At 41.3% G+C, this 10551-nt stretch overlaps 1 protein-coding gene across 1 annotated transcript; it reads right to left on the minus strand.

Annotated features, from left to right (window-relative positions):
* Positions 1-8610: 8610 nt before the first annotated feature.
* LOC494442 (acidic leucine-rich nuclear phosphoprotein 32 family member B) lies at positions 8611-9745 on the minus strand. The gene is made up of 2 exons (XM_060400211.1): positions 9592-9745; positions 8611-9009 (listed from the first exon to the last, which is right to left on the minus strand). Exons 1-2 carry the CDS (start codon positions 9743-9745, stop codon positions 8690-8692), a joined length of 474 nt encoding a protein of 157 aa, XP_060256194.1. The 3' UTR covers positions 8611-8689.
* Between the last annotated feature and the right edge of the window lie 806 nt (positions 9746-10551).

The raw sequence follows: 10551 nt of genomic DNA on the forward strand, positions 1-10551 counted from the left end.
AGGATTTCTCTAAAGAAGGTTCTGGACAGAAATCCCAATAGCTTTCATCACTCTTATTCATAGCCTTGGTTCTGTCCCAGGTTTTGCCTGTTTCAGATTTGATATAGGGCCCACCCCTCCCTGGTGCCCATCCTGGCTGCTGTCAGTTGGCAGTCTCTCTACTAATGGCACTGGCTGCTCAGGCAGGAAGGTTCCCAACAGAGAAAGACTTCTCTACCTCTGCTTCTCCACCGACTGGGCTCCCCCTTCTCAGCCTCTGTGGCCATGTGTGCATGCTAAGTCGCTTCAGTCATGTCCGACTCTTTGCAACCCCATGGACTGTAGCCCGCCAGGCTAACTCTGTCCCTGAAATTCTCCAGGCAAGAATACTGGAGTGGGTTGCCTGCCATCTTCCAGGGTCTATGGTAATAACTGAGTCAGTTTGCTTCTAACCCTTCCACTCCTACTGCAGCTGGCCTTAATTCTTTGTATTCCTTCCAGCAGTGCCTCTCTGATTCCACCTTCTCTTGTTAGGCACTAGGGAAGTGTCCTTTTCCACCCCTGGAGCTCAGGGGCTTGATTCTGAAACTGCTAGTGAAAACCTACATTCCATTTCTTTGCAGAAATAGCTTTTGCCAGGGTTGAAGTAATGCTTCAGTACCATACCTCTGGTGCATTTTGTATCAAGTAGGCTCTTTACAGGCGACATGAGAGCCCAACTACAATTTATAACATCGATTCTGAAATGATTGTTCATGTAGACTCAGTTATTGTCTCAGAAGTAGATTTTTCTGGGGGAACATAACCCGTTTGTATGTTAGAAACGCTCTGATACGTCATATAAAGTCTGGTCCGTGTACTCTAGCCCATTCCAAAGCACCGTGTGCATGCAGCTCCGTGTTCAGAACAAAGGTTCAAAAAAGGGCATCAAAGCAAGGCATACATTGATGGTAACATCATACCTCAGGATCTGCCACAGAGGCATGGACACTGGAGTGGGTTGCCATTCCCTACTCCAGAGGATCTTCCCCACCCAGAGACTGAACTCCAGTCTTTTGTGTCTCCTGCATTGACAGGCAGATTCCCACCTGGGGAGCCCCAGGAGGCTCTAGAGGTAAACAATCTGTCTTCCAGTGCAGGAAACACAAGAGACATGAGTTTAATTCCTGGGTTGGGAGGACTCCCAGAGTAGGAAATGGCAACCCACTCCGGTATTCTTGCCTGAAATATCCCATGGACAGAGAAGCCTAGCAGGCTACAGTCCATGGGGTCGCAAAGAGTCAGGCATTACTGAGCACACACACACACGGACACTGGAATTTGGAGTGTATGTGGAATGTATGAGTATGTGGAAAGGATTGCAGTTGGAAGAAGGAAAGCCTTGGGTGTTCAACCTGTCTAGTCAGGAGTGGCAAAAACTGAAGTGGGATCCAAGAAGGGGCTGGGAAGTGGTCACTGTCCATCACGGACCAGGGAGAATGTAGGGTACATGGACGTGGCAAATCCAGGGCAAGGATGGTAGCTGGAAGATAGAGGTGTAATTATCAAAGCACTTGACCCCAGGTTGGTGTTAAGACTGGGGACTCTAAGCAGGATCTCAAGAGGGAAGCAGGACCTTCAACTGGGAAAAATGAGAAGCTTGATCCTCAGAACTGAAATAAATCAGGAGGGGAAAGGAGAATGTGCTGGGGAGAAGAGATGTTTACTGAGGCACAAGAGCCCCATTGTCAGAATGTGGCATCAGAGCAGGGAATGGTGATGAGCTGCAAGCATGAACCCCAGAGGGAAGTCCAGATGCTACGCTGAATCTCCATAGTTGGGTCTACCCTGCACATGCACATCCCCTGAGGAAAAGGAATGACTGGCAGATCTTTATTCCCAGTACAGTCCTAAGACCCAAGTACAAGGCATCCTGCGTTCCCTCCCATTGCCTAGCAACAGCCTAGGTAAAAAGCCTTGATTACCAGAGTTGTCATAGATTTTCTGTATCTATCTACTCTACAACTAGGTACCTGAGGCCTGAAAGGCAAAAGGCAAAGCCCTAGTTGCTCACCCCAATACAAGTTAACTTGCAAGTATGAGTTAACTATGCTCTCAGTACAGGTTAACAATACAAGTTAGCTATGCTGTCAGTACAAGCTCCAAGATGAGGGAATCAATGAGACTGATTTTATGCTGAACCCAAAAATGGATTAGCAGAAAGAGGGAGATGGAAAGAAGGACAGTCTAAGGATTCTGTATATTCCAGAATTATCAGAGACAGAGAGACAGGCAAAGAGAGTAAAAAATAAAATAAAATATCACATAAAGTTATTTTTAAATATTAGAGGACATGTTTTAAATGTCTAACCTTTCTAGTATGGAAATTTCATTCTGTCAAATAAAAGCATGTGGCTTGGCATTCAAAAAGCCTAAAAAAAGTCCCTGGATAAAAATGGTCATAGATGTTTCTCAATCACTGCAGTCATTAAATGCCAACATTTAAAACTGTTGGGCATTTCTATTCTCTGGAAGGTAAGAACAAAGATGCAACAAGTCAACCATTGTATGACATAATGCCTCAGACAGTTCTGGAAAGTCAAGGGTAGAGATCTGCAGGTTCTTTTCCCACCTGACAGCTTATCAGATGGATAACACTCTACCTACAGTGATCAAGTCTGGGTCTGGAGGCACTGTGCTGAGAAGACTACGAAATTGAGAATCCATGTCTCTGTGCATTAAAGCCCTTAAACTACGTGTTCATCCACCAAAGACTGTTGGAAAATACATTTGCACGTTTTTCTTATTTTAAGTCAGTGGTGCCAAATCTTTTATTATTAGGTGTGGCTGAGACACCCACCTGAATCAACATTCTCATGCAAGTAAAAAACACATAGTAAAAAACATACATAGTTCTTTGGGTCGTTGTGGGTTTTTCAAATACTATTATTATTTGCAGCCAAAAATGGAGAAGCTCTATACAGTCAGCAAAAACAAGACCAGGAGCTGACTGTGGCTCTGATCATGAAATCTTTATTGCCAAATTCAGACTGAAATTGAAGAAAGTAGAGAAAACCACTAGACCATTCAGGTATGAGCTAAATCAAAGCCCTTATGAACTATATAGTGGAAGTGAGAAATAGATTTAACGGGCTAGATCTGATAGACAGAGTGCCTGATGAACTATGGATAGAGGTTCGTGACATTGTACAGGAGACAGGAATCAAGGCCATCCCCAAGAAAAAGAAATGCAAAAAAGCAAAATGGCTGTCTGAGGAGGCCTTACAAATAGCTGTGAAAAGAAGGGAAGTCAAAAAGCAAAGGAGAAAAGGAAAGATATACCCATTTGAATGCAGAGTTCCAAAAAATAGCAAGGAGAGATAAGAAAGCCTTCCTCAGCAATCAATGCAAAGAAATAGAGGAAAACAACAGAATGGGAAAGACTAGAGATCTCTTCAAGAAAATTAGAGATACCAAGGGAACATTTCATGCAAAGATGGGCTCAATAAAGGACAGAAATGGTAGGGACCTAACAGAAGCAGAAGATATTAAGAAGAGGTGGGAAGAATACCCAGAAGAACTGTACAAAAAAGATCTTCATGATCCAGATAATCAGGATGCTGTGATCACTCACCTAAAGCCAGACATCCTGGAATGTGAAGTCAAGTGGGCCTTAGGAAGCATCACTACGAGTAAAGCTAGTGGAGGTGATGGAATTCCAGTTGAGCTATTTCAACTCCTGAAAGATGATGCTGTGAAAGTGCTGCACTCAATATGCCAACAAATTTGGAAAACTCAGCAGTGGCCACAGGACTGGAAAAGGTCAGTTTTCATTCCAATCCCAAAGAAACGCAATGTCAAAGAATGCTCAAACTACCACGCAATTGCACTCATCTCACATGCTAGTAAAGTAATACTTAAAATTCTCCAAGCCAGGCTTCAGCAATTCATGAACTGTGAACTTCCAGATGTTCAAGCTGGTTTTAGAAAAGGCAGAGGAACCAGAGATCAAATTGCCAACATCCGTTGGATTATTGAAAAAGCAAGAGAGTTCCAGAAAACATCTATTCCTGCTTTATTGTCTGTGCCAAAGCCTTTGACTGTGTGGATCACAATAAATTGTGGAAAATTCTGAAAGAGATGGGAATACCAGACCATCTGACTTGCCTCTTGAGAAACCTGTATGCAAGTCAGGAACCAACAGTTAGAACTGGGCATGGAACAACAAACAGACTAGTTCCAAATAGGAAAAGGAGTACGTCAAGGCTGTATATTGTCACCCTGCTTATTTAACTTATATGCAGAGTACATCATGAGAAACGCTGGGCTGGAAGAAGCACAAGCTGGAATCAAGATTGCTGGGAGAAATATCAATAACCTCAGATATGCAGATGACACCACCCTTATGGCAGAAAATGAAGAGGAACTAAAAAGCCTCTTGATGAAAGTGAAAGAGGAGAGTGAAAATGTTGGCTTAAAGCTCAACATTCAGAAAACTAAGATTATGGCATCTGGTCCCATTACTTCATGGCAAATAGATGGGGAAACAGTGGCTGACTTCATCTTGGGGGCTCCAAAATCACTGCAGATGGTGATTGCAGCCATGAAATTAAAAGACGCTTACTCCTTGGAAGGAAAGTTATGACCAACCTAGACAACATATTAAAAAGCAGAAACATTATTTTGTCAACAAACGTCTGTCTGGTCAAGGCTATGGTTTTTCCAGTGGTCATGTATGGATGTGAGAGTCGGACTATAAAGAAAGCTGAGCACCGACGAATTGATGCTTTTGAACTGTGATGTTGGAGAAGACTCTTGCGAGTCCCTTGGAGCAAGGAGATCCAACCAGTCCATCCTAAAGGAGACCAGTCCTGGGTGTTCATTGGAAGGACTGATGCTGAGGCTGAAACTCCAATACTTTGGCCACCTGATGTGAAGAATTGACTCATTGGAAAAGACTCTGATGCTGGGAGGGATTGGGGGCAGGAGGAGAAGGGGACGATAGAGGATGAGATGGCTGGATGGCATCACTGACTTGATGCACATGAGTTTGGGTGAACTCTGGGAGTTGGTGATGGACAGGGAGGCCTGGCATGCTGCATTTCATGGGGTCGCAAAGAACTGGACATGACTGAGCGACTGAGCTGAATTGAACTGTACTGAACTGAACTGAACTAATGGGACCAGATGTCTTAATCTTATTTTTCTGAATGTTGAGTTTTAAGCCAACGTTTTCACCCTGCTCCTTCACGTTCATCAAGAAGCTCTTTTGTTTTTCTTCACTTTCTGCCATAAGGGTGGTGTCATCTGTATATCTGAGGTTATTGATATTTCTCCCAGCAATCTTGATTCCAGCTTGTGCTTCATCCAGTCTGCCTGTATGGAATATATTATATTTTATATTTTAATAAATATAAACATTTTATATTATATTTTATATAAATGTATATTTTAATATATATAAAGTCAGTGATTTCAAGCTGTTGTATTTAAAACTTGCAAATATTCCATTTTCTAAAATCTCAGCTATCATATTTCATCTCTGTCAAAAACATTTCAATTTGGCTCACTTTGTAATTGAGTTTCTTGCTATTGAATTCAAATAGTGAAACAGAAAACTTCTAAAATGAAATAATAAGTATGCTATTATTAACTCAGCAGGATAGCTATTTAGACAGCTACATGATTGTGCTAAGTCCCTGAACACAGAGGGAAAAACATGAAAGGGATTTGGTAAACAACATGTTGCTTCTAAATACATCTGGGAACACTGATGTATGTCAAGCAGTTATATTTCTTATCTGAAAAAGCTAATTTGAACAATGTGTAGACACATTACGGAAGTTAATTTGAAGACATTTTTTATTTCATCAATTTTTTTTTAACCTCTTGCTTTTCAAAGAAAAACCAAGTGTTGCAAAGTTCTTTAAGACTCTCAGGATAAAACATTATCTTGACTATAATATTTGTTTATTGGAGTTTATCATGTGTGCGTGTGTGTGGTCTAACCTTCATATCTCAAGTGATTGCTAGCTCTTCTAAAATTCATTTATCAATAGCTCAGCCTTCTGTTTTGTGACCTAATAGTCTAATTGCTATATAATGTGTGATTTAGGGTCAAAAGAATACAATATTCACAGTTACAAAGAAAAAACGTTATTCAAATGAGAAATTAAACCCTGTCGTTAGCTTGTCAAAGTGTCAATGGTGGTCAGTTGTCACATAATTTTCTATGTTTAGATGCTGTGAATCACCCCTTCCCCAGGGACTTCAGTTATTCCTCTGTAAACTTTTTAAAGTTTTAGTACAAAGAGAATAGTTTAAATCTAATACAATTAATTTAATCTTCCATTCCTTTTCCTGCCCCTCCCCTCTCCTTTCCATTCCTTTTCTGTCCTGCAGTTATCACCCTACCCACAGCCTAGTGCTTGGACTACAGCACAGATTCCTAGCCAACCTTCTTATTCCAGGTTTCTTTCTATTTGGTTCATCTAATCACCTAGTGAAGTGCCTTTCCTCACCCATAGAACTTGAAAAATGAGGGAAGGTTTGCCCATTAGGAAGAGTCCTGTGAATGCTATGAGAGAGCAGAGACAGACAACATGAGCTAAAAGCAGGATCACTCCAAGACCTGCAGGAAACCTCCCCCTCTGAACCACTCAGAGTGGATTAACATCTCCAAAGAGTGTCTGGTACCAAACTGTGTCAAACTGACCAAGTCTGGTTATTCCTGGAGGCTTCCAAAAGGGAGGTCCCAAAGTTCCCTTCCAAAGCTTGTGTTTTACCAATCCAAAATGAGAGTTCTGGGGAGCCCTGAGAAACTACCCCTGTCACACTGATGCCTGGGTTCCACTGCAAGAGATTCTGATTCATTTCACCTGGGGTGGTGCCCAGCCTCAGTATTTTTTAAACAGCTTTATTGAGATATCTTTGACATAGATAGATAGATAGATAGATAGATAGATAGATAGATAGATAGATGTATATATACACACACACACACACACACACACACACACATATATGTATGAATATATGGGCTTCCCAGGTGGCACTAGTGGTAAAAAACCTGCCTGCCAATTCGGGAAATTTCAGAGATATGGGTTCAGAACCACAATCCCATAGTGGCTAAAACAAAACCACATTCAGAAAGTTAATCAGCATGAAAAAGCAGAAAGTTGTGTCCCAGGTGAAGGGACAAGATAAAACTCCAGAAAAACAACTAAACGAAGTAGAGATAAGCAACCTTCCAGAAAAAGAATTCAGAATAATGATAGTAAATATGATTCAGGATCTCAGAAAAAAGAATGGAGGCAAAAATTGAGATGATGCAAGGAATGTTTACTAAAGACCTACAAGAATTAAAGGACAAACAAAGAGAGATGAATAATATACATTAGAAGGAATCCATAGTAGAGTAACTGAGGCAGAAGCACAGATAAATGACCTGGAGGATAGAATGGTGGGACTCATTGCCACAGAACAGAGTATAGAAAAAAGAATGAAAAGAAATGAAGTCAGCCTAACAGACCTCTGGGACAACATTAAATGCATGAACATTCACATTATAGGGGCCGCAGAAGGAGAAGAAAGAGAGAGAAAGGACCTGAGAAAATATTTGAAGAAATAATACCTGAAAAATTCCCCAACATGGGAAAGGAAATGATCAACCAAGTCCAGGAAGCACAGAGAGTCCCAGGCCAGATAAACCAGAGGAGAAATACACTGAGCCACACAGTAATCAAAATTACTGAAATTACAGAGATAAAATTTTAAAAGCAACACAGGAAAAATGACAAATAACTTATAAGGGAACTCCCATTAGGCTGTCAGTGGATTTCTCAACAGAAACTCTACAAGCCAGAAGGGAATGGAATGACATATTCAAATGACATATTCAAATGAATGGGAAGAAACTATAACAAAGAATATTCTACCCAGAAAGACTCTCCTTCACATTTGATGGAGAAATCAAAAGCTTTCCAGACGAGCAAAAGTTAAAATTCAGCACCATCAAACCAGCTTTACAACAAATGCTAAAGGAACTTCTTTAGGCAGAAAACAAGAGAAAGAAAATCCCTACCTACAGAAAATAAACCCAAAACAGTTAAGAAATGGTAATAGGATCAAACATATTGATAATTACCTTAAATGTAAATGAATTAAATGCACCAACCAAAGGATATGGACTGGCTGAGCAGATGAAAACATGTGTATGTAGGCCATTTCTACTTACCACATCACTCTGCTTGACCCCCTAAACTGTATGTAATTATTTTATATTGTTAGGTTAATTATGTTTCCATTATGGCTTGCAAAAATTGTAATTATCTTTTTTTTTAATGTTAAGATTTTATTTACAATGCTTCTTTGTTGTACAGAAAGTAAAAATGCTGTTACAATCTTGGTGTAACTGGTAGCCACGGACAGTTAACTCACCAATCACAGCTATCCACGCTACAGCAAGTCTTACACAAAAACCTAAAAACGCTTGCAGTTTTGTTGGGGTGAAGTCCCCAAGCTTGGTGGTGGATTTCCAAGAGGGACTAAGTGGAGGAAGGTGAAATGTCACAGGAACTATTCTTTGGCTCTTTGGGTGGGTGGGTGTCCTGGGGTTTGTATCACAGCTACCCTTTTATTTTTCTTAAAAAAAAAAAAAAGCTACCAAATCCATGTCAGCAGTCCAACCAATACTGAACAGCTTCTTTTTTTGCAGGTTATTGGGGTCTTATTAATCATCTTCTCCTTCATCATCTGTTTCTCTCTTCCTCTTTTCACCTTTCCCGCTTTCTTCCTCCTCTTCATCTTCGTCTTCGTCTTCATCCTCATCTTCATCATCATCAACTTCTCCATCATGTCCAAATTCTTCTTCCTCCCCACTGACTTCATCTTCATCCTCCTCCCCTTCTACATCTTCGTCTTCATCATCCTCTTCATCATCAAACTCTTCTTCCTCACCATCTTCATCCTCCTCCTTATCCTCATCTTCTCCTTCTTCATCCTCTTCTTCATCCACACCATCCACCTCGGTATCTGAATCTGGGGTTTGAACTGTGGTGTTGGAGAAGACTCTTGAGGGTCCCTTGGACTGCAAGGAGATCCAACCAGTCCATTCTGAAGGAGATCGGTCCTGGGATTTCTTTGGAGGGAATGATGCTAAGGCTGAAACTCCTGTACTTTGGCCACCTCATGCGAAGAGTTGACTCATTGGAAAAGACTCTGATGCTGGGAGGGACTGGGTGCAGGAGGAGAAGGGGACGACAGAGGATGAGATGGCTGGATGGCATCACGGACTCGATGGACGTGAGTCTGAGTGAACTCCGGGAGTTGGTGATGGACAGGGAGGCCTGGCGTGCTGCGATTCATGGGGTCGCAAAGAGTCGGACACGACTGAGCGACTGAACTGAACTGAACTGAACCTCACAGTTAAACAGATCCAGGCTCTTCAGACATTCCAACTTTTTCAAAGGTTCCAGGGTGCTGATATCTTTCAGTTTATTTCCACTTTAGATGTGTAAGATTTGGAAGTTTTTCTGCTAACATATCCAGACCTCCACAGATTCTATTGTCACTGAGCTCAAGCTTTTTCAATTTAGGTAGTTTGGGAAGATTTGAAACTGAAATCAAGTCTACATTTATTAAACTGAGGAACTCTTAAGTTCACAAATTCGGCTGTTAAGCCTTCAATTTTCCCATCACTTGATTTGCAATTGTCCAGGACAAGTTCTAGAACAGCTGCCGGGGTCCGCTTCCTCAGCTCCAGGTGGATCCTCCTCTTCCTGTCCATGTTTCTCTCTCTTCCCCCCTCTTCAAACGTAACTTTCCGCGGCGGGGGCGGAGCGGGGAGAGGCGTCCCAGCCTGCGCAGCGAGGGCCGTCGGAAGGGGTCTGCTCGCGGCACAGGCCGACGGCGCGGCCCTGGGTGGCGGGCGGCGAGCGGGCAGGCGAGCGGAGCCCCCGGAGACGGGTTACTCGCGGGAGCGGAGAGAAACCACGGAGGGAAAAGCTGTGATTATCTTTTATAATTTGTCTGGTTATTGGTTGTGAAAACTGATAAACATTTTTAATATTGTGATTATGTAACTATTACTCAATATCATTGTATAATGTTTGGTCAACAGAAAACTTATAGGATTCTGTATCACTAAAACTACCTTCAACAGAAAAACCTGTAATCACTTTAAAAAGTCCAGATGCGTATCAGAATTATCTTGGAATTTTTTGAAAAATACAAATGCCCAGGTACTGTGTTTATTTTTTTGACAGAGCTCCAGATATGCTTCTAATGAGCAGCCGTGTTTAAAAAAACACTGGACTATCTGAGTATCTTTTACTTTCATCTAGTTTGCTTCACTCTTTCTATTTTATATTCAGTGTTCCCATTTCATTTAGTGTGTGTTTTCCAATTTCTCCATCTCTTTTTTGGTTTGATGTTCTTTCCTAAGCCTTTATCAAACATAGTAGAAAAGCTTTTGTATACTTATATATAAATACTATGTATAATATATATATTAGAAAACTTGTGAATTTTTGCTTAACTAAAATTTTATGACATTTTGATTGTTCTTGTTTGACTTAGTATGAATAGAATGCT

Source organism: Ovis aries, chromosome 16, assembly GCF_016772045.2.
Source record: "Ovis aries strain OAR_USU_Benz2616 breed Rambouillet chromosome 16, ARS-UI_Ramb_v3.0, whole genome shotgun sequence".
Lineage (NCBI taxonomy): Eukaryota > Metazoa > Chordata > Mammalia > Artiodactyla > Bovidae > Ovis > Ovis aries.

Coding starts and splice junctions, on each gene's coding strand:
- LOC494442 (XM_060400211.1), bottom strand. CDS start 9,745: ATGGACAGGAAGAGGAGGATCCACCTGGAGCTGAGGAAGCGGACCCCG. Junction 9,010..9,591: donor AGTTCCTCAGTTTAATAAAT/GTAGACTTGATT, acceptor CCAACACCACAG/TTCAAACCCCAGATTCAGAT.